The sequence below is a fragment of the Eutrigla gurnardus genome (assembly GCF_963514095.1).
Source record: "Eutrigla gurnardus genome assembly, chromosome: 6".
Lineage (NCBI taxonomy): Eukaryota > Metazoa > Chordata > Actinopteri > Perciformes > Triglidae > Eutrigla > Eutrigla gurnardus.
The window spans coordinates 4,964,151-4,989,485 of NC_139920.1; the positions used below are offsets into that span (position 1 = coordinate 4,964,151).

At 44.6% G+C, this 25,335-nt stretch overlaps 1 protein-coding gene across 1 annotated transcript in view; it reads left to right on the forward strand.

The window, feature by feature from the left end:
• LOC311014762 (cadherin-2-like) overlaps positions 1-24,274 on the forward strand; it is an 81,940-nt gene extending 57,666 nt beyond the window's left edge. The window contains exons 12-16 of the mRNA XM_084011554.1: positions 2,851-3,084; positions 5,070-5,303; positions 7,355-7,494; positions 13,748-13,909; positions 23,349-24,274. Of these exons, the coding sequence (XP_083867680.1) occupies positions 2,851-3,084; positions 5,070-5,303; positions 7,355-7,494; positions 13,748-13,909; positions 23,349-23,555 (977 nt within the window). The 3' untranslated portion in view covers positions 23,556-24,274. The remainder of the gene's footprint in view (positions 1-2,850; positions 3,085-5,069; positions 5,304-7,354; positions 7,495-13,747; positions 13,910-23,348) is intronic.
• The last annotated feature ends 1,061 nt before the right edge of the window (positions 24,275-25,335 follow it).

The following is a 25,335-nucleotide window of genomic DNA, read 5'->3' on the forward strand; positions in this document are numbered from 1 at the left end:
TGTCAACAAGGGGACTTCAAATGCCTCGGCTCGAGTTCGTCAGCGACGAAGAAAGCCAGCGCCACTGGGTAGACCATATTCTTTGTGCAAAGTCCGTGAAGTTTCCCCTGGCTCGACAGTTTGTGTTATGTATATAATTATTAATAAAGTTTAAATTAAAAAAAAGTCCGTGAAGTGCACCTGTGTCCGACTTGGACGTGGTGGGAACTTGACGTGTTTATGACGAGTTCCGGCGGAAACTCTCAAGTCTCGTGCATGCATCGGCGCAAATGCATGCGATCCGAAACACAGCCACTTCCTGCTCTCACACACTTCCCTTCCTGCTCACGCACACTTCCTGCTGTCACACACTAGGCGTGTTTCGAATCATGCATGCGCATGCATTTGCCTCGCAAAACCAGGCATTCTGGGAAAAAAACGTCACAAAAGCTGGTGATAACTTCCCTTTGCGATGTGTCACATGGCTTTAAAAACTTGCGGTATCTCCAGGGTACCTCCCTCCGCATGCTTTTCTGTGCAGATGGTCTGAAATAAGTGCAGACATAAGACACTCCCCTCAACGGTACCCCAGTTGGTAAGAATTACCACGTGGTATTTCCCACGTGAGAAAATTCCTCAGCCTCCGTCAACAAGGGGTGTTCAAATGCCTCGGCTCGAATTCGTCAGCAACGAAGAAAGCCAGCCCCACTGGGTAGACCATATTCTTTGTGCAAAGTCCGTGAAGTTTCCCCTGGCTCGACAGTTTTTGTTATGTATAGAATTATTAATAAAAAAAATAAAAAAAGTCAGTGAGGTGCACCTGTGTCCGACTTGACGTGGTGGGAACTTGACGTGTTTATGACGAGTTCCAGCGGATCCTCTCAAGTCTCGTGCATGCATCGGCGCAAATGCATGCGATCCAAAACGCAGCCACTTCTTGCACTCGCACACTTCCTGCTCATGTACACTTCCTGCTCACGCACACTTCCTGCTCATGTACACTTCCTGCTCACGTACACGTCCTGCTCACGCACACTGGCTGCGTTTCGGATCGCATGCATTTGCGCCGATGCATGCACGAGACTTGAGAGGATCCGCCGGAACTCGTCATAAACACGCCAAGTTCCCATCACGTCAAGTCAAACACAGGTGCACTTCACGGACTTTTTTTTTTAAAACTTTATTAATAATTCTATACATAACAAAAACTGTCGAGCCAGGGGAAACTTCACGGACTTTGCACAAAGAATATGGTCTAACTAGTGGCGCTTGGCTTTCTTCGTCGCTGACGAATTCGAGCCGAGGCATTTGAAGTCCCGTTGTTGACGGAGGCTGAGGAATTTTCTCACGTGGGAAATACCACGTGATAATTCTAACCAACTAGGGCAACGTTGAGGGAAGTGTCTTATGTCCGCACTTATTTGAGACCATCTGCACAGAAAAGCATGCGGAGGGAGGTATTCTTTTTTTCCCAGAATGCCTGGTTTTGCGAGGCAAATGCATGTGCATGCATGATTCGAAACGCGCCTACTTCCCTTCCTGCTCATGCATAGTTCCTGCTCACGCTTCCCTTCCTGCTTACACACACTTCCTGCTCATGCACGCTGCCCTTCCTGCTCACGCACACTTCCTGCTCATGCACACTTCCTGCACACTTTCTACACTTCCTGCGCACTTTCTACACTTCCTGCTCATGCATGCTTCCTGCTCATGCACCCTTCCTGCAAAAAAGCAAAACACACACATGCGTGCGAGATGTTACATGTGTGCAGCTTCTCAGCAGTCACCATATGTGCACCGGTCACCTACAATTACAGAGCATACTCTGGTTGATGCTGTGTGCAGGGAGAATACAAAGGGCATGCATTAATTTCACATAAGTGATGTAGGAGCCCCGTCACTGTAATAATATGCCGCGCTGGAATGATGTGCATACTCTGCACTAGTAATTAGCCAGCTGGCATGCATTCTTTCTCAATAACTACATCGTTGATTATCCACCATATGGTGCATCCGAGTGTCTCCTGGAATGCTGCTGTGTAGGTTGTGCATTGTGACATAAGCAGTCGCTGAAAGGATGAGGCTGCTGATATTCTACATGTGTTGCCTACTAAAACCAGACCTCTGTGTTAGTCTGGCTTCATCACACATGAAACTTGTTAGGTGTTACATTCATTGTTGGTTCGTCTCTTTTCAAAGGATTCGTTGACTGTAGGTAAAAAAAAATTCTCAAGGCTAATAGAGAAAAACAATGTTCACAATGTTTATATTTAAGTAAAGCTAACAATGTCGGGGAAATTGAAAGTAGGGAGAGTAGGAGAGTAACTTTGCATCTATGTAAATGAATGTTCCTGAATATCTTTATCTCCTGAAATGAACTTGAATAGCTAAACCAGCTATTTTGAAGAGAAATTCATTTGATAAATCACAACTTTATTTTATGCAGGTTTTATTGTAAACCTATGCACATGTTGAATATTTAAATACAGAAAGAACAGGCTGTTAAACAATCATCATACGCTAGCTTTTAATTTTAGATGAATTGCTATAATTAAACTACAGTTATCACAATATAAACAAAAAATAAATGTAATCATGTGCATACAGTATATACTGTATATAGTAAAGCCATAAAAAAGAATGACGAACATTCAGGCTCCCTCGTGTGACTCAAAGGTGGACTGCAGGTATAAATGTTAAATCTAAGATTATTGAAGAATTTCTGTTAATATTTTGGTGGCCCTAATATAATCTCCTGTGGGTGACCATATTAAAAAAAATTTATTGCACCCACTACAGATTATAATTAGCTTTTAGCTAAATGTGCAAAAAAAAAAAAAAAAAAACTTCAACCCTTCATTCTGTGTCCAGGTATCCCACCGGCCAGCGGGACAGGCACCCTTCAGATGTACCTGCTGGACATTAATGACAATGCACCCCACGTGTTCCCCCCGGAGGTGGAAATGTGTGAGAAACCAGATCCAAACGCCATCAACATCACAGCCAGCGACCCCGACCTGACCCCTAATGCCGGACCCTTTGCCTTCGAGCTGGCCAATCGCCCATCAGATGTACGCCGCAACTGGACGCTCAATCGCGTCAATGGTCAGTATGGGTAATGTTTCCACCCTCGAGCTCCTTCCAACAAGCTACAGAAGCAACTTTTGTCTTGCAGTGTCCCGAGAGTCTGGAAATGTTTGATTTACCTCATTATGTACCTCCAGGTCCACTAAATCCTTTTAAACAGGTACTTCAGACTTCAGGCCTGAACCGAATCAGACTTGTGTCACAGAAGTGACCCAATTGATTTGACTGAGACATCGCTGCAAGGAGATTGGAGTTATTGGAGATCTGACTGTGAAGACTTGTGACATTAGACTTCAAAGGAAGTAGCTCCCGTGGCCTCCTCCCAGCTTGTCATGCCTGGAACACCTCCCTAGGGAGGCGCCCAGGGTGCATCCATACCAGATTCCCGAACCATCTCAACTGTCTCCTTTCGATGCAAAGGAGCAGAGGCTCTACTCCGAGTCCCTCACGGATCTCTAAGGCAGACGCCAGCCACCCTCCTGAGGAAACTCATTTCGGCCACTTGTACCCACAATCTAGCTCTTTCGGTCATGACCCATCCCTCATGACCATAGGTGAGAGTAGGAAAGAAGATTGACCGGTAGATCGAGAGCTTTGCCTTCCGGCTCAGCTCTCTTTTAGTCACAACGGAGCGGAATCAATACCGCCCCCGCTGCTCCGATTCTCCGGCCAATCTCACATTCTATTGTCCCCTCACTCCCGAACAAGACTTTGCTTTGCAAATATTTTTTTTAAATCCGTATTATAGCAATAGACAAAGCAGGGAGAGAGCAGCACACAGGGGTCAGGACAGAGAGCAGGCAGCAGCACTGAACATCAGCCTGAGGCTTCACAGGTGAGGAGAGATAACTGGCCATGGAACTGTCTTTAGGATAAGAGAGACGGAAGAAGAGCCATGAAAGGTTTGCATTGCTTGCTCAATCAGAATGTCACAAGATAGCCTTAACAACACAAAGAGAGGTGCAATTGAATGCAAGGATGATAAATCACTCAATAGAAGGCGGCTTACTCCTGAACAATCTGCCCCCATCACTTCTGAAATTATGGCTACGCCCTGCCAGAGACTGTCTGTGGACACCCAGAGGTCTATGATAGTAGCTCACATTGGTCCAGAGACCAGACCAGACTATGTGGAGAAACCAGAGACTGTCTGTGGTCCAAACAACAAGGACTTTTTACTGATCACCATCATTATGAAGTTATTTCAGCATCCTTTTCATCTGGTTATAGATATTGAATCGCAGCTAAATAGTTTATTCTGGGTTCCTCCAGCTGTGGTAAACCAGCTTGGTGAAATCCACCGAGCACCTTTGGATGATATCATGAACTCAGACAGGACAGAGTTTGGTTTCCTGGTGTATCTGGGACTTCAACATGTACAAGCAGCAATAGTGGGGATTTCAGCCATGATGGAGGAAACCTGGTAGGGGTCTACGTGGAGGCAAGCCCCGCCTCCTCTACAGTGATGCTAATAAACACAAATGATCCTGTGGTCAAAGTCACGCGAGTAACGGGATGTGAACGTTCAGGTCATGTGTGTAGAAGACTTGAACCTAAACTGTAAGGTTCGAATATTGACCACAGAAGTTAATTCTGAAGGTGAAGAATAAATCTCTACACTCAATAAATGGAGACTGGGTTGGAGACTGGAGACACAGAAATGATCCACTCCCTCCTTTTAAATGAAAGCAGTGTGATACGTCAATCTGGCTGGACTCCACTCCATCATGTGGCTGACATTTTATACTCTTCAGTCTTTTTGGAAGCTTCCTCACTGTGACTAATTGTTTCTTTGTGGGTGGGAGGTTTGGGTAAAGTTCCTCTTTCTCTAACTTTTTCTATTTTAGTTTGTATCTTTTAAAATGAACCTCCAGCCTCTGCAGTGAGCAACAGTAGCAGGACTGGGTTTCAGCTGCTGGTGGAATCAAGGATGAAATGCGTGAGTGAGAAATTACCACGCTTGCTCATCAGTTTCTCCATCCGTCTCCCCGTCCATCACACAGGCGAATACGCCCAGCTCAGACTGAGAATTGGCTCCCTGGCCAGCGGGATCTACGAGGTTCCCATCATGATCACAGACTCTGGCAACCTGCCCATGTCCAACACGTCCTACCTGAGAGTCAAGGTCTGCCAGTGTGACCACCATGGGGACTGTGTGGACATGGAGCGCATCATCGCCGCTGGACTGGGAACCGGAGCCATCATCGCCATCCTCATCTGCATCATCATACTGTTAGGTAAGAACACGCGCACACACATACACACACACACACACACACACACACACACACACACACACACACACACAAAATCCCAGGTGTGGATGTTAAACTGGTTCACAAGTAGCACTTCATGTGTTCAGACATGTGCATAGACGGCCCTGGTGAGCTGCTTCCTCTCTATAATGCTCGGAGGTGACTCAGAGTGGACAAACAGAGGAGCTCAGCTGGAGTTCTAATACATGATTATGATGAAGTAATACTGCACTGGGAAGACTTTGTTTAGTGTTCGGCTACTCGTACTAAAAGCAGCAGCCGCTGCTTCATGCAATTATTGCATCATATGTTCAAAACAAGGGAGAGCAATCGAGATGGAGCTCTGACTCATACATAGGCAGCAACCCAGCAACGGTTCTGTAAAGTGAAGCCAAATCTGAAGTGCCTTCAACTGTCATTCGCTCTGCTGGCCACCAGGAGGCGACTCCTCTTTGATCGTATAGAAGTCTGAGTAAATGACCATCACATCTAAGGCAGGTGACAACTGAAAAGTGAAGCCAACACTGAAGTGCTTTAAACTTGCATTCTCTCTATTGTCCAGCAGGGGGCAACTCCTCTGGTTGAAAAAGAAGTCTATGAGAAAATGGTCCTTCTTCTCTCTTGATGTATTATCTCAGTAAACATTGTAAACATGAGTTTATGGTCTCAATCTCTAGTTTCAAGTCTTCTTCAATCCAGCATGATGTTCATTTAGTACATTATGGTCCATTTAGAGTCCAACAGACCAGAAAGCAGGGGATGCTTTAGGGGCGGGGCTACCTGCTGATTGACAGGTCGCTACCACCAGTGATGTGCGGTTAGTTATAGTGAGTTCTAAAAGCCAGATTGCCTAATCTATTGTTGAAGACATCAAAACAGTAAACGTACAGGCACGCACGGTGGAAATCAAGCTGTTTCCCATCAGGATGACATATCACGTTTCACTATTCACTATTCTCACAGTCCCTCTCTCACACACTCACACTGCTGTAGACCGTCTAACGCTGGCATAGCCTTCCCTCTATCGATGACATTTCTTTTTTAAATAAAATCCAGTTTGGAGAAGTTCCTCGGTCTGTCTGTGACATCTCGATTGTAATTGGTGCATGTTTGATATGTAACAGAGAGGAGTTTGTGAAAAGGACAGAAAGAGGATAGAAAAGAGAAGTAAAAGTCTCCACCCTTCGGCCTCGTCTGTTTGTTTGGAATGAGACCGAGTATGACTCATTGTTTTAAATACACTACATTTTCCTGAAGGATTAGATTGTCCTCACGTAGACTTTAGGAGCAGCGGCTCACTAACACATGCATGCTGCTCTGTCTCATGAATCCAGCTGGTTTAATCTGATCCAAAGCAGGAAGATTCACATCCACATAGTGAACCCAGCAGTTGTGTCCAAGTAGGAGCTGGATGTTTCCGCCCCACATGAGGGATCTCAGCCGTTGTCTGTTGGACTGTGAGTCTGTACACAAGGCTGAGCAGATAACAGCGGCGCTGCAGCTGTGATAGAAATCTTGCATTAATGGTAATGAAGCAGCTCCCCAGGGGAAGAAGCTGCTGGTTGATAATGTGTGAATGCAGAACAACAGAGATGGGAGATACGAACACGAGCTGAGGACGGACTGTTGAATGTGGCTGTAAAAGCTGTGTTTCCAGATGTTGAGACCCCCTCCCCCCTCCGAAGCAAATAAACACAATCAGGTTCACTTTGCGTTCACACTGAATCAGGTGTTGCAGCTTTCTAGCTCTCTGTCACGGAGACGTGACAGAGTTAGTTGGGTACGGGACAGGAACAGTGGTCTCCTGGAATAAAGGCCCGTGTGTTTGAAGAATAGTTTTATATGGATGTCGGCCTGTCACCTCAATCGGACGGCCATAACTCATAGTCCGATCTGCTCCACTGATGTGCTCTTCAGTCTTTGTTACGAGGCTTTCTGTCTGACAAGACTCCACTGCAGCTTTTCCTCCATCTTCTACTGTGACATGAGAGTTGAGCTCAGTGTCCTTGTGTGTGTGTGGTTGTGTTCTGCAGTGCTGGTGCTGCTCTTTGTGATGTGGATGAAGAGGAGGGACAAGGAGCGTCAGGCCAAGCAGCTCCTCATCGACCCGGAGGACGATGTCAGGGACAACATCCTGAAATATGACGAGGAGGGAGGAGGAGAGGAGGACCAGGTACACACACACACACACACACACACACACACACACACACACACACACACACAAACAGTATGCTATTAAATCATGTGTAACACCATCAATCAACCTTAGCAACATTAGTGTGTTAGCAGAAGTAACATGTAAACAGTAATACTCTCTGTGATACGCATTTACTTTCCACTATGAATGAACACAAACAAAGCTGAGTCTGGTTGGTGTTCCAATGTGATGGTCGTCATGACGACACTCTGTAACAGTGAAATCATTTGATGAATCTCAGTTCTGAATCTCCTGGACATGACTGAGATACTGGGTTGGTCTTCAGTGGAGATACTGGGTTGTTCTTCAGTGGAGATACTGGGTTGGTCTTCAGTGGAGATACTGGGTTGTTCTTTAGTGGAGATACTGGGTTGTTCTTTAGTGGAGATACTGGGTTGTTCTTTAGTGGAGATACTGGGTTGTTCTTTAGTGGAGATACTGGGTTCTTCGACCACATGGAAGATGTCCGTTCACTGTAATCCATATAGTTGGATCCCTACAGTGAGTACGACTCATGAAACTCACAACATTAGTATTATGTTATTAACGTCAGACAGTGTTTTGGGGGAAAACCATTCAATAATTAGCCAAGGCTCCAGATGATCCATGTTCTTTGTGATTTTAGTGCTCACATCAGAACCGTCATTGTTCTTTACAAACACAAAAAGGTGTCCAGGTTGGCACTACATTACCTTTGATTGGTTTCTTTGACTCTTGGTTTATCTTAGTGTCATTGATGGTTCTAACAGTAATACCCCCAAGCTGTTCCCGTTCTTCACTCCCACACACACACACACACTCATAAACAAAGCATACAGTAAAATACACTAATAATATTACCACACAGACACACACTATACTTCCATACAGTTTTCGTTGTCTGTCCTCCAGCTAAGATTAAATGTACTACAAAAGAGGAGCTAAACAGGATTAATTGCTTTCTTTTCGAGAACAATTTTCTGTGTCCCTCCACACAACTCCTCTGCTGGTGCCAGGCACATACAGTAAGCTGCTCCTCACTTCTGTGATGAAAATGTTTAACCCTCCACTACCCAGCCGACTAGACTGTGTTAAACTTTTTACAGCAGCAGCTCATTACAGTGGCTGTAAAAGGAAGGGAGTTACACTGTATATGTACATCACGCACGCACGCACACACACACACACACACACACACACACAAACACACACACGCACACGCACACACACACATGCTGTGTTCACACCTAAAGAAAAGCAAACTTTTTCAAAGATGTGAATAAACGTGGGCAGTGGTGCGTATCGGCCAGAGTTGAAATATTACAACTCCAGCCAGAAATTCTCACGACATATCAGGTGAAGAACACAGCATCACTGTAGCTGCACTATTTCACTCTCTGCTCTCTGTTTCCAGACTCGTTCTGGCAAAAACTGAAGTCAACAAATCAATCAATCAGATACAGTTCTTCATTGACACATACTGCTTCCAGGAAATAGCTAGCTTGCTATGTGAGTCCAAGTGTGCTATTTAATAAGCCTTGTCGCATCCTCTCTCCTCACTGGACCAGGACCTTGACCGCTCTCCACCATGATGATTGAGTATCTTCCAATTCCTTAAATGCTTGTACTGCATGTCACTCAGATAGAGTCACAGTAATCATTCTGATATCTTCCACTCTGGTTCTGGTTCTGCTTACTCTTCAACATGGTCTTCTTTTACATGTCTGATCTCTTGTCTGAGTTAATGGGTCTTACCCCTCTCTGTCACACATTTCTGTGCACATTGTGTTGATGGTGTTAGTCATGTTTGAATGGTTTGTAATCGGCAGAGTTTACAGCAATCAACACTTGAAATTCAGTCTGAAGTAGGGCTGCACAAAAAATCGTTAAAAAATCGCGATCTCGATTCACACATACACGTGATCTCATTTCTACACACAGCGATTCTGAAGCATTTTATATCTCGAGCTGCATCACAAATGCTCCTATTTCCTTCCGGATTTTTTGAAGCGCCCCCAAACGCAGCACTGCCGCTGCCTCCTCCCTCAACCTATGGTAAAGCGTCTTTACAACACGTGATTCAGTGGAGGAAGCCGCCTGCAGTTGAGTAGGCTCGTTCGACTTGATGTAGCCGCCTGCAGCGCGCCACCTAACGTGATGTATTGTGGGTTGAAAGCGATGCATGATGGCTAGAATTTGTGTCCGACTTAGCAGCCGACTGCATAGACGTCACAGGGTCGCGACCATATCACGTGACCCAAAACATCGCGAGAACAAGTTTTTAAGAGCCGCTTCTTGCAGCGCTTGGCAGCGCGGTGAACGGTGGCTGCAACTGGCTTGTCCACACCTCCGCTACAGCGGAATGGTTCTCATTGGTTAAAAGTTCAATGACGTGTGTTCAGGATCGCACTCGGCGGCCACCTTGTGGTGAAATGATACTTTTTATTTTGGTCGCATTGATCTCATGGCTTGATCTAAAGTTCCGTGCATTGTGTTGTGAGTAGGCCTATTATATGTGAGGTCTGGTTAATACAAACACAGAATGATAATACAAATATACTGGGAAAAATAATGCCTTCCACATGTTGCCTTGCGTGTGTGTGTGTGTGTGTGTAATATATATGTTTTATATATATATAAAACATATCCTCTTTGGTTTGCTGCTGTGTTCTATCGCTTGAGCACTATAGTCACGTTGACTTTGTTGTCCGACTTGACGGCGTTTGGCTGCCGTCTCTTTTAGAGCCCGCCCCCTCAGACACCTGCAGCTCTCGTCGGCGTGATAAGTCAAGTCAAGTCAAGCCAAGACCATCCCAAACGAGCCTAGTGTTTGGAAAGATGGTGCGTGTCCACAGGCAGCGGTGTTTCCCCGCGTCCCATTCATTGCGCCGGGCTCGACTCGCCGCCTCGGGAACGCTCGCGAGCGCTTGAATGTTGTCGATCTAAAATAAAGACAGATTCAGCAACTGCATAGCTTATTTCTCGCTTAAAATGTTTTCAGAAACACCTTTCGGTGAACTATTTTCGTAAAACAAGAGAAAGTTTCCAAACGAGCCGCCATGTTGGTCTGCGTGAACTCCGGAGCAGACAGGACAGCAGTGAAAGCGATCGTCCAATCAGGTGCAGCCATGAAGTGTGCGCGTGATTGTATGAAGGAGAGCGCCTGTCAATCATCCTAGATCGACAACATTCAGTTTAGAAGATTTTCGCGACCGTTCGCTACCGTTCGCGAGCGTTCCCGAGGCGGCGAGTCGAGCCCGGCGCCTTGATTAGCATAAAGTAGATTCGACTTCAACTTTATGCAAATGAGGAGCGGCCAACTCGCGCGCCGTCTCTCGACATTCGCAGCGACGCTACCAGAATGCATTGCACGGCTTTTCACATAGACAATGAATGGGACGCGGTGAAACACCGCTGCCTGGAAACACCGCTGCCTGGAAACACCGCTGCGGGGTGTTTTTTGTTTTGTTAACAAAAAAAAACCCCGTTTCAAGTTCATCAGTGCAATAAACATTTTGTGAAAAAAAATCGTGCAAGAGAATCGTGATCTCAATTCTAAGCAAAAAAATCGTGATTCACATTTTTTCCAGAATCGTGCAGCCCTAGTCTGAAGCCCCAAATGTATTTGTTGACTCAATATAAGCTTATTCTGACATAATCTACGTCCACAGCTACACTGTTTGTCATCTACCTTTCTTCTCTTCTGTTTTTATGTTTGGACATTATGTGAGGACAGTTGGTTATTAGTTGGTGACAGACCAAAGCGTCTGCTGTTACCTTCTCAGCATTTAATTTAAGCAAATTTTTTGCCCAGCTCTATTGCATACAAAGATAACTCTATTATGAAGTTATTGCAGCATCCTTTTTATCTGGTTATTGATATTAAATCACAGCAAAATAGTTTACTCTGGGTTCCTCCAGCCGACGTGCCGACGTGTGTAGACATGGGTCTTGCTAGATCCAGTGAATCCAGCTTGGTGAAATCCACCAAGCACCTCTGGATGATGTCATGAACCCAGACAGGACGGTGTTTGGTTTCCTGGTGGATCTGGGACTTCAACATGTACAAAGCAGCAATAGTGCTGATTTCAGCCCTGATGGAGGAAACCTGGTTGGGGTCTACGTGGAGGGAAGCCCCGCCTCCTCTACAGCGCGTCTCGCGAGTGACACAAATAAACACAAAGGTGCAAACAAATGTTACCTTACATTGTATGGAAGTCTGCATACAGTCCTGGAATGAAATAGTCCTCAGAACACTAGAATGTGGTTAGGAAGCAGGTAAAGTGTATAGTTTGCAGGGGAATAGTCTGAACATGTATAATTCCTGGAGCAGTCCTTCAAATAGAGTCCTCAAAGGAGAGGAAATGTCTTTACAAGAAGGAGCAGACAGCATTTCTTTTCTCCGTGCCCGTTATTGGAGGGCTCTCAGGCACTCTTCAGTGAAAGTATTCTGCTGGTCTGCCATTATTGTGAACAAAGCCCAAGGTCAGTCCCTAGCATGCTGTTATTGTCCTGAAAAGGCTGCTTAAGTCGAATTCCCTGCAGACCGGAGAGCAAAGAATGCTTTGTGGTTGGTTGCTGCAGTGACTCAGACTTCCACTTACCATGACCAGATCAGAGGTGGTGACACGCTTCGCCTCCGCCCGCTCACTGGGCTGAGGTTGTGTCTGAGAAGCTCAGTGGATGCTAATTAGATAGCATTAGAGTCCTCCCTGAGGACAGATGATAGAGGACGAAGGGTCGGCATATCAGAGCAGCTCATCGTTTGACTTATTGAAATTGTCCTGAGGTCATCGTATTAAATACAGCTGGAACATGAAGGCACTCATAGTCGATTCATTGGAAGTGTTTGTACACATAAACCGGTGGAAGACGGCTGCTTTAATGGGTTAGTCGTTCGTTTGGAGTGCCGGTTCTCTTTTGGTGTTTTACAGCCAGAGGTGTGCGTTGTACCTGGCATAAGGAAGATTACCATGTTATGCGTTTATAGGTCAATTTGTTAGTGGTTTGGTAATGAAGTGCAAGCCTACAACTAATTTCTCTCATTTAGTGTGAATTTACAGCATCGTGTCTGTGAACAACGCGGCGTATTATGTGGAACCCCAACGATCCCAGGGTTCCCACAGAGCTGGGCTTTCAATTCATTCATCTAAATGTAAGAAATGATAATTGTATTAAAATGTCTTAAATCAGTCTTTCAAAACTCTTAAAAGTGCTAAGACATGGGATTTTATTAATGATTTTCACTCATTATAAAATGTCAAAACTTACGGTAACATCTATTTTTATATATAAAATAATTAACCGAATGTGACAGATCAGGAACAGCGCTGGTATTTGGTTTCTGAGCCGGTGATACACCGTCTGCCAACTAGCCGTCACAGTACCTAGACCATAGGAAACTACAAACAAAAAATGGCTTTTTAAACCAAGTTTTCTTGGCATGAATGGTGTAGCATGTGGCCGAGCAATTTATTTTAAAATTGGTCATTAATTTCATTCCATCTTGAATCTAATATTAGCCTTAAGCTGTAGGAACCCTTCCCTCCACGTAGACCCCTACCAGGTTTCATCCATCAGGGCTGAAATCAGCACTATTGCTGCTTTGTACATGTTGAAGTCCCAGATCCACCAGGAAACCAAACACTGTCCTGTCTGGGTTCATGACATCATCCAGAGGCACTCGGTGCATTCAACTATGTCCCCCCAACACCAGGACTGGTTGTTAAAGGTTTAGGATGGCTTGAGGTCTATTCATACATTTGTGATAATTCCTCCCTACTTTTATGATCCATCAGATGACTTGGATCCAAGTTGGATCACATTCACACCAAACATGAATTGTTTGGAATCTGAGTGAGACCACCTGTCCTGAAGGGTCTCGGTGCTACTGTTTTGATTACACAACGAATCGCATCACTGAAGGAAACAAACATGTCCGATTGAACCCCTTAGCGGTTTTTACAAACGGAGGAGGAAACAGGAAGTTATCCAGACTGACAGGAAACATACACAGTGCACCAGAGTCCTTTTCAAGTGGTTTGGTCCAAACTGGGTTTTGATTGAAAATCAATTAACTGCAACTTCATGACATATCATTTATGAAGCAGCATTGGCTGCTGCTGCAAATGTCAGCAGGAACCCTGATTTGTAGTAAATGGAAGGTCCTCACAGTGACTTGTGTTGGGCCATCGGGCTGTAAAGACAGAATTAACTTGACTCGCTTCCCGTGTTTCTGTGTGCTCAGGACTATGACCTGAGTCAGCTGCAGCAGCCTGATGCCCTGGAGCCAGAGTGTGTCAAAGTGGGGATCAGACGTCTGGACGAGAGGCCTCTTCATCATGACCACCAGTACCCCCTCCGCTCGGCCGCCCCCCACCCAGGAGACATTGGAGACTTCATCCACGAGGTACGGCAACACAGGGTCTGTAATGGATAGGGATGCACCGATACCAGGATCAGGTGTCGGGTCGGATACTGTGCTCATGTCCTTGTACTCATATTTGTAAAACTACTGTGATAAAACCGCCAGACACCACTGCAGCAACATGACGTTAACCTCTCACCATGGAGCCTAATTAGCTGAACAGGCAGTCTATGAGTCTCCACCACATCAGTTAATTTAGCTGTGAAGTCGTCAGCAGTCTGTCAGCTGATAGAATCTGTCAGGGTTTCACCGATGTACTACAGCCTGATGTAATGTTCATGAGTGTGTGGTAGAAAGAGAGTCAGCTCTAACATTACAGCGTGAATGTAGCAGTGCATTGTGGGTACAGTTTATTTGGCCGTGAATAAATGCCACAACTCCTTAAGGCCCTTGAGGAGACACATGGCTCTGTTTGCATCAGGAGTTAAATGTTAAAATGTAACAACAATGTTATATTTTGTTAAAGTCAGAAAGTGAAGATTATCTGCCGAAAATAAAACATATTTTCAAAGTTATTGATAGAACTGTAATAGTATATCTGAGTACTTATATCTGCGAGTACTGAAATGTAAGTACTTGTACTTGGTCTGCTTGCCTAGTAACCAATCTCACAGTGTAACAAAGCAGCATGAGGATGGCCTCCCATGCTCGCTAACTGACATCCAGTCTGCTCAGACTGCTGCTGGCCATGTGCACTTCTCAGTGCACGGGAAGTGTTTTATCACTGTTGAACAGCAGTAAGAAACACTGTGTCCAGTAATAGCTGGATTTGCCGCCTTTAGATCTTTTGCTCCACTCGTGTTTTTTCTTCCTCTGGTGTGAAGCATCAAAGCTTGGCGGATGTGAACAGTTTACCTTATCACCTTACAGGATTTGGAGATTTCAAAGTTCAAAGAGTCTGTTCAGTCTCTGCTTGTAATCGGAGCTACCAGTATGGGAACTGACTCGCTGTACCATGTAAACACCTCAGATTGAAATATCAGTGATGTATCAGTGAAATATCAGTGATGTATCAGTGATGTAACATGTAATATCAGTGATGTATCAGTGATGATGTGATGTTGGACCACTCACAGCCAACACTTCTTTATTTACCCAGCAGACACGAGGGCAGAGAGATACACAGTACAATGTCTGTAGTTGTTAATTAGCTTCGCTGATGGTCAGATTAGCTGGCCTCAGACTTGGACGCAGCCTGGCTGCCCAATGGGAGGTGAGTGCACAAGTTGAGTTAATCCCACTGTAGACAGGCTGCTGGCCGTCTACAGCCCCTTAAAGGGACAGAATGTTCCATTTTATCACTGGACACAGTATTTACTGTTTCCTGTTGATGTCAGGGACCATGGCATAGACTCCAGACTTTCTCAAAAATATGGCCACATATCTACTCCAGGGTTTCTTCATTATTCATACACACACACACACACACACACACACACACACACACAAAAACCTCTTCCTCTCTTGATCCATGTCTCGCATCTTTAACTCTAGGGGATCATTTTTTACCCCTTCACTTTTCAAATGCATGTTACTGTTAAAATAAAACCCCTACAATTCTAAGTTCCGAAAATTGTGTAATTTATCATTACTTAATTATGGGGTTGGTGGAGGGTAAAAAAAAATATGTACAATCAATTTTACCTCCAACCACCATTGGTGTATTTTTACCCCTCGTAGAAAAAGCTGTGGACACCAGTCATGACTTATTTTTATCATCAACACACCAAATAAGGTAATGTAGACATAAATACAGCACTGAAGTCCCTTAAACTGTTCTTGTTGTGTGGTCTCTGGTTTCTTCACATAGTCTGGTCTGGTCTCTGGACTAAAGTGAGCTACTATCGTAGACCTCTGGGGGACCACAGACAGTCTCTGGTTTCTTCACATAGTCTGGTCTGGTCTCTGGACTAAAGTGAGCTACTATCGTAGACCTCTGGGGGACCACTGACAGTCACTGGTCTCTCCACATAGTCTGGTCTGGACTCTGGACTAATGTGAGCTACTCTCTAGACCTCTGGGGGACCACATACAGTCTCTGGTCTCTCCACATAGTCTGGTCTGGACTCAGGACTAATGTGAGCTACTATCCTCTGGGGGACCACATACACAGGAGACAACATTTAGTTCCTCCCTTTAGGTTTCAGCAACGTCAGGACGTCAGGAGGAGGATCTAAACACCGATAGGCTCTCGCAATATAGAATCAATAGAAAGAGGACCATACTGTATTTGAATATACGTCCCTGCCTGCAGTGCTCTGCCTTTAAATCCACTGTGAAGTGTTCCACTCTCTCAGACGGATTAACATGTCTCAGAGTTAATCACACACACTCTTCCTGATAACTGACATCACATCCTGAGTGCTCGGCGCTGCAGCAGCGGGGCATCTAGGTGTGAAGAGTCATCACCGTTGTCTATGCGGCAGGTGCGTGTCGTGCATGTGCACTAGCTGCTGCCATATTGTTTTTGCGTGTGTCTTCTGGTCGGGCTGCATAAAGACATCCGCCAAGCGGAGCTATGAATAATGAGTGGGAGCTGTCAGACATGACAAGCTGATCTAGACAGCTTAATCCTGCAGACATGACAAGCTGATGCCTCTCCTCTCTGAGTTAATTCTCCCCTCCCATTGAGCTCCAGTGTGACGTGAGTGTCTTCAGTCAGACGACAGACGTGGCCCACAAAACATCACCACCGATTTAACGTTCTGAGCGGCGATGAGATGAAACAACATAGGTTTCCACGACAGCTTGTTTGGGTAACATCTTTCATTTTAGATGGTATTTTAATTCTGCCAGTGCACAGTTTTTTAGGCAAATTCATTGATTCACATGTTGGATGTATCTAAAACGTGTGTGTCTGTGTGTGTGTGTGTCTGTGTGTGTGTGTGTGTGATTTTAAATTCAGGATACGCTGGGTAATCTGCTGAATCTCCTCCTGGAGATAAAGGCAGCATCTGTCCAACTTGACCCAAATCCTCCTCTCTTCTACGCTCCTCCATAATCCCTTCTTCTCCCCCAGCACTCCCTACTGTCCATCTCAACCCCCCACTCACCCCAGTGCTGGGATTCAAAATGTCAACCTTTCAATCACAAGCCAGCCTCTCTAACCTTTATGGTACCCCCCCCCCCCCCCCCCAACACACACACACACACGCACACACACACAATACAACACAACCTTTCTACTTAACTGATGAGCTCTTGTGCATCCTGATTCTGATGTCTTTCTGGGCTGGTGTGTGTGTGTGTGTATGTGTGTGTGTGTGGGCTTGTGATTGAAAGGTTGACATTTTGAATCCCGGCTCGTTGGGAACGTAAACTCTACCATATAAACTCCTTTCATATGGTCTGTATGGGACAACGAGGGTCATCAGCCAGGTTTCAGGGGTTTAACGTGGGTTTACACTGCTCCGCTTCGGTATGAAAGCATGAACATAGGTTTCTATAATACCCTTAGCTTTACTATAAAGTTACTATACAAAATATTATAGGATTACTATAATCCTGCACTAGATATCGTCAGAGTCTTATAGCTCTCTCAGCCGTAAATTCTGCTTTTCTCAGCCACAGAGATAGTCTGCAGTCGGAGTTTTGCTCTGTCATGTTGAAAAGCTCCGGTGCAAACAGGCCAGCCTCCACTTTCAGTCAGCTGAACGTCGACAGGTCTGCCTCGCCAATGTTTCCCACAATGTCGTCTGGTTCAGAAGTCATGAGTGTGGTGTCAATCTGCATCCTGTTTAAGACACTTTAAATCAGGTGGTAAACTCAGGTTCAGAAAAGTGAAGCCAAATCTAAAATGCCTTAAACTGTCATTCTCTCTGCTGGCCACCAGGCGGCGACTCCTCTCTTGATTTATTACCTCAGTAAACATTATTAACATGAGTTAATGGTCTTTATAGCCAGATTCAAGTCCAGTCCAGTTTAATTGATTTAAATAAAGATTAAATGACAATTAACTAGAGTGTAATAAATATAACTCTAAAGCACATTTAAAAATAATCACAGTTGACCAAAGTGCTGAACAAGCATAAGATGGAGATAAATACAGTGCAACGCAAACAACAGTCAGAACAGAAGAAAAGACTAAACATTATGTGCATATAAAAAGGGTAAAATACATACAGTACAACAGAAGGTGACATCAGGCTAAAATCAATCAAATTGTAATGAGAAGAGGTCTTCTGCTGTGATTTAGATGTTTTTATGTTCTGGGCAGTTTTTATATAAATGAATAGTCTGTTCCAAAGAATACACACTCTGTCTCCACTATTTTTGTCTGTGGTTCTCAGGAAATCCTGGAGCCTCTGATTGGTCGACCTCAGTATACTGGAGTAAAGAGATGCAACAGATCTGTTAGATAAGGTGGTGACAGTCCATTTAAAACCTTAAAAACAAGCAACAAAATCTTAAAATCAATCCTGTAACTAACAGGAAGCCAAACTGGCATTGTGATATGTGATCCTGTTTTCTTTTCCCTGTAAGAAGATGTGCAGCTACATTTTGTTCTCATTGCAAACAATGGAAGAACCTTTCTACTCCCACATACAAGAACTACAGCTACCTGATTGATTTTTTACTGAGACCTGTAAAGACATCATGACAATAATGTAACCTACTGAAGATAAACGCATGAACAGTTCTTGTTCAACAGAAAACCCTTAATACTTGCTACATTTTTTAAGGTGGTAATAGGCTGAGGTAATACTTCTTCTTAGAATAATATAGACTATACATGTATATAGACCAAGATTTCTGACATGGTCTGTAGTTTTTAGTGTCATTGAGTCAAGTACTGACCTCCAATCTTGTATCTCTGGGACCAAAAACAGACTTCTTTCTTATCTGCATTGAGCTGGAGGACGTTTCTGTATAATCTAGGAGTTGTTCTGGATCCATTAAAGCAACTAGAGGTACAGGGAACATCTCCGAGAAATAGGGCTGCTTTGCTCTTTTTCAATTCATGTTTATAGATGCGAAAACTCTCTTTAAAGATGTCGTAATGAACCTGGAGTGTAGTTTTTCAGCCTGTCTACACTCTCTGTTTTGAGCTTTTACCAGTGTGGCGTTCCTCCACGCTGACTTTTACCTTCCAGGAACAACTTTGTCGGGAACAGTCATAACTGAAACTATTTACAAGGTCATCGACAGAGGCTGAGGGCGGAGTCGATGATGGTGTAAAAGCCTGGGTGAATAATGCACAGATGTAATCATTAATAAAATGCCTTCTGATCAGCATTGCTAACGCCAGCAGAGACGGTCATTTTGAATGTGTGAATAGCCTTTCTGACTTATGAAGGCAAAGCCCATCTCCCTTAAAGAATGTTTGTGGTCCCAGAAAAGTCAGACTGTTGCTTTACAATGTCATTCGTCCCAGTAAGCAATATAATTTGCAATCAGATTTTGCTCCCAGGATCTTCCTGTCATGTCAGGAACCCTATCCTTGAGAAATCAGAGAACCTTCGTGTTTGAGGCCCAGTCGTAAGCGTCCCTGCAGCCTTGTAACTTCTGATTTACTCTCAGACATGACTTCTCTGTGAGGATCAGGGGTACTGCAGGTCATCGGATGGAGATACAGAATCCTGCAGTAGTGGAGCAAATCTGTCCTGCAGTTTCACAGTCTGTTGTTTGGGAGATTTGTTGTCCGTCCTTCCTTTAGCAGCCGTCCACGGCTGTTTCCTGCTCTGGAAAGGAATTGAGGATGAGGAGGAGGAGGAGGAGGAGGAGGAGAGTAATGCAGGCCAGCCTGTCGCACCGTAAATCTCTCTCATGTCACAGGGAAATTATCTGCTCTTAGACTTTGCCCCAAGAACGTTCCAGGGAGATCTTCTTGAAGATCTATTAAAAGGTGCACAGCCCTCCTGTTTCTTAGCAGTCTTATCAGTGCTAATTAGCTGTGTGTTAGCGTTCTCTTGTCTGCTGTTAGCTTCAGCTGTGTCCATTCCTCGGATCCACTCAGCTTGCCGGTCCAAAGGAGTCAAATATAACTCCAAGAACTTGTTGTAGGTACCAACAATGCAAGGCTGAGTGTTGAGTGTTAGTAATGAATTCCCTGATCAAGGAGCTGAACCACCAGTGGGACACGGGGGAAGTAAAGTAGTTGTCTGCTTAGATCTTGAAGTACTGACCTTCTGGAAGCGCATTCTAAAATGGAAAAATATAAAAAATATGATACATATACAAGATACATATGAGTATCTACTACTTCCGGCTTTCTTACAGTGCAGACACTTTTCCTCTTTGCTCTCACCTCTGCTTTTCTACTGATATATTTGCTTTTCTTTCGTGATAAATTACGAGGAGTGGCTCCTGGACACATAGACATCACTGGGACTATACATTTTTGTAGATAGTATGCTATTGCCATAATTTAACATGTTTACGACCTTCTTAGTATTGCGCAAGCTTGGCCTACCGATAGCACAAGCCTGCACTGAGACGTGACACGGAGCTAAAGCTAATTAGTAGCAAGATGCCTCCCTTTTCTGCAGACGACTATCACAAACTTCTACAAAGGATTGCAGTACTGGAAACTAAAATGCACAGGTTAAATGTGAATGTGGAAGTAAATGAACAATGTGGGAACGACACCACTTTACCATGGATTCAAAACAGTGGACAAGATAATGCTAACACACTGCTAGTTAGCACTACAGAGAAACAGGAGGTTATCTCCGGAACTCTCTTGGTGCTAAACCTAAAAGTAAATCACCTCCCAGAGAAATGCGAGGGTGATTAACAGGCAGAGCCCAGCGCAGTGAGGTTTGTGATGCGACCGGCTGGCCTGTTTTACCATCCCGGCATAGCACCTCCTCAACCCCTGCTCCTAGCAGGACAGGGCCCTGGACAGCTGCTAAAGGGGGGAATAACAACAAACTTCCTAAACAATCATGTGTGCAACTGGAGAACAGATTTCCTCACCTGCTGCAGGATTCTGGCTCCCCGTCCAACAACCTGGATACTATTTCATCTACTCAAAACGGGGTAAGAGCTGAACGAGCTGAAAGAAACTCAGAGAGTAAAAGGCTACAAGGAAAGCTAATGACTGGGCCCGAGATGATGATTGTGGGTGACTCTGCTGTTAAAGATTTTGCAGTAAAAACACCAAGGTTTATGCTTCCCCAAGGACATGGTGTCTGACATGAGAGAAAACATCATGGATATCGTGACTGAGCACCCAATGGTGAAATACATCATGCTGCACATAGGGTCAAATGATATTGTGAAACAGCAGTCTGAAGTACTGAAGCGAGACTTTACTGATCTGCTAAACACAGTCAGCTGTCTGAATATGGAAGTGTCCATCAGTGGGCCTCTGCCACAGAAAAGGAGTTGAGAAATTCTCAAGGCTTTTGAGTCTCAACACATGGCTTTCAACTGCATGTGCCGTCTGTTCAGTTCATATTATGGACAACTTCGACTTGTTCTGGGATTGCCGACATCTTTTTAAAGCAGATGGACTGTGCCTAAATAGGCTGGGAATAACACTGTTCATCTCTAACCTATTTTATCTCCTGCGTCACCCATCTGTTCCCTCTGCCAAGGACACGAGACAGGAGGAATCTAAATCTCAACATGAAGAAGCCAAAACAAAACATGACACAAGCCCTGAAAGAGAGCCTGTTCGTCCCCCACCTGAAGAGAGCTTTGACCATGTCAGACATCAGCGCCGAGAAGAAGTGTCCCCACCTCCTACCTCACCAACAAATCCTTCCTCCCCTCCCCAAACCCCATCCAGGTCACCCTTCTCTACAGCCACCCCTTCACCCTCCTCCCCTCTCATGGCGATCACTGACCAAATGAAAGAGCTTGTCACTGCTGGGACCAGATTCACACCCCGCACTACTCCCAGGTTCTATCCCTCAAATGCCCCACTTCATCCTCCTCCACCTCCTCTTCCACCATTGGCTCTAAGTCCTCATCCAGTTCTGGCAAAATCACCAAAGGCATGACCTGCACCACCCCTACCTCTACAATGATGGCATAATTATCTTCTATGTCCACAGCCTGATAACTTGTGGCCAAAATACAGCAAGGTCTAACTGATGTGTGCTGGGCTCAGGCTACAGGACGGATCTCACTCATGACTTTATTCCAGGATAAGTCGGGGCCCAATACGCTGGTAGCTTCCTCAGTTCCAGTCTTGATAAGGAATCGAAAAAAAGGCTAAGCAAGAAGCACCCAACCTATTCTGCAAATGTATCAAATCTAGCATGCATTCCTCATCAACCACAGCCAGTCCCAAAACATTGGGCAGATAATGATTTAAACACACTAAAGCTAGCTTTATTAAATGGCAGGAAAAACATTTTTAATCAATGATTTTATTACCAAGTACAATCTTGATTGTTCTTAACTGAAACTTGGTTAGATCAAAATAACAGTGCTGCTGTTTTTATTGAATCAGCTCCTCCCAACTTCAGTTTTATGAGTGAAGTTAGAGTGCATAAACGTCTTTGAGTAATAAGAAAAGTTAAAGCGCTGTATAAAATCGAATTATTATTATTATTATAAGAAAGGAGAGGGAGTGGCTGTTTTGTTAATGAGTCCCTCCAATGCAAGCAGATATCTTATGGAAACTTTGCATCCTTTGAATAAGTGGGTCTTCAGTTAAATTCTTCTTCCCGAGTTATGTTCCTAAATGTCTACAGCCCACCTAAATACATTGCATGTGACAGAGCCCACTCACAACAAAGGTCACACCCTGGACTTGATCATGTCCAAGGGTGTTAGCATTTCTAAGGTTGTTGTGATTGACGTTGCTCTTTGTGATCATTCCTGTGTTTTCTTTGAGAGTGCTACCTCTGCAGACAAAAGTTCAAAGAAAAGTAATCACAAAACGGTATATCACAGAAAACACCTGGTGGAACATTTATTCAGGCCTGAAATCCTCCTGAAATCATTGTTTTTGGAGCCAAGGAAGAACGGTCAAAAGTTAGCACCCAGCTTCAAGCGGTAATGCTAAAAACCACAAACAAAGCCAGAAACTTGGGTGTAGTCATGGACAGACCTGAACTTCAACAGCCACATTCAATCAGTTACAAAGTCAGCCTACTATCACCTAAAGAATATATCAAGGATTAAAGGACTTATGTCTCAGCAGGGTTGGAAAAACTTGACCATGCTTTTATCTTCAGTAGGCTCAACTACTGTAACGGTGTCTTTACAGGTCCATCAGCCAGCTAAAGTTAATTCAGAACGCTGCTGCTCGAGTCCTTAGGGACTATACGTTATTTATTTTAAGACCCAACAGAGGGATTTTCTGACCTCTGATCACTTGCATAACCCCCCCCCCCGGCGATCTAATTTATTTTAACATGATCCTGCACCTTCGTTTTTATCAGCAAATATATTTGTACATCATCAGCAAAGAATTGGAGCTTCTCGTTGCTCACCTTCCTGTCTCCTTCCTTTTCTCCTCCAGGGCCTGAAGGCAGCAGACAACGACCCCACCGCTCCACCCTATGACTCCCTGCTGGTGTTTGACTACGAGGGCAGCGGCTCCACTGCAGGCTCCCTCAGCTCCCTGCACTCCTCCTCAAGCTGCGGAGACCAGGACTATGACTACCTCGGCGACTGGGGGCCACGCTTCCGCAAGCTGGCCGACCTGTACGGCGGAGAGGATGATTAGTACCCTCAACCTCCCAGCTGCAACAACCACCCTCCCTGCCCCACCCATGCTCCAAGGCTCAGGTGGGGTGGGTGGGGTTTAAGGAAATAGGAGGTGGGGTAGACACGGGGTATGGATCTGCACTTCTGTATTACCACAGTTCAGCTTGTAAAGAGACTTGCTGCCCCTTGACACCTGTTGATGACACTAGGGACCATTCTGACTCCTGGCCTAGCTATTCAGGCTAATGGACATTGTTATCTGAGCGTTAGCCCCCATGCTAACAAATGTGATGCACCAGAACAGTGCGCTCAGAGGAGATGTTGTCTCTCTGATGGCTGAGAGCTACAACAGCCATGCTACAGACGCTCATTACACTTGAATCTCACAGTACAGGAGCACTGGGGTCAAATGTGCCTTTTTGTACATTCGTTTGATTGTGTTCAGTCTTGATTCTATATGTTGCTTTAAAGCTCCCGGTGTTTTGCAATTGCAACTGGAGGAGCACTTTGCCATGACAACGAGTGTGTGTGTGTGTGTGTGTGTGTGAGAGACAGAGAGAGAGAGAGTGTGTGTGTGAGTCATTTCCACAGAGACACACTGGACAGACACTATAAAAGGGCACAGCCTATTATGAGACGCCTTGGATGCTCTGAGCGGCAAAAACAACACAGCTACACCGGCTCTGGGTGCTAAAGGTATTCTTTTTCTGTCTGATTCAGTCAGAAAACATCATATAGTCAATCAAAGAAGTTAGTGGATTAAAATGTACATATGTAAGTTTGTGTTTTAATTAGAAACATACACTAAAGTCTCCTCCGTGAGGCCATTTCTCTGCAACATGGCAACAAAAAGGTTGCTCCGGCATCAATGCCTGAAATCAGATGTTTTAGTTTCATTCACACAGATTTTTCCCTGCAGAGGCTGATCATTCACACGTCAAAGATTTGAGTGGTTTGTTCGGAAGAACGGCTGCCTCACCTGGCTTTAAACGCTGACTGCAGATTTGAGGACATTTAGTGCTGCAACTCAGTTCAATAACTTTCATTCTGAATGGAGCTTTTTACAAGCAGGACATGTTACTTTATCGTGTTATTGTCCTATTGTAGTTATGTCCTTGCTGCACTTTCACAAATTGAATGCAATTTAACTTATTTTGGGGGATGACAAAATACAAAGGCAGAGTGTCAAAAGACACCCTGACAACATTTCCATTCACACGTTTGAGCAGATGAAAGAAAAAAAAAACAGCAACAAAGAATAAAGGCCACCAAGAAGACATGTAAACGGTTGCAAAGCATGAGATCTGTGAGCTGGGGCCCGTTCCAGAAAGCAGGCTCAACCAACTCTGAACCTTACCCTGAACTCTGAGTCAACCAACTCTGAGTTTTTGGTTTCAGAACAGCAGCTCTGAATTAGTTCAATCAACTCTGACTATGTAAACTCAGAGTTACGCGTGCCTGCCGACTCTACAAAGCCATCAATGGAGCTCCGATACTACGATTCACCATGGCAACCGGGAGAGAGTTATTCAATATTACTGAGTGTTTATATAGAAAACGAGCTCATCCTTAGAAAGCGGAGCAACCTAACTGCATCAAAGTAGAGATAGTTGGCGTGGCAGACATTTACGGCCCGACTTAATGTGTAGAACTGAATGAAACAGTCTTGATATAGAGGTGATAACTCTTTATTTTCAGTCATGCAGAGCGATACTGTGGTGTAACGGTTAGCAATGCAGACTATGGTGACAGGGGTTCAACTCCCGTGGTTCACAAAGTAGCGCAATTAACAAATAATC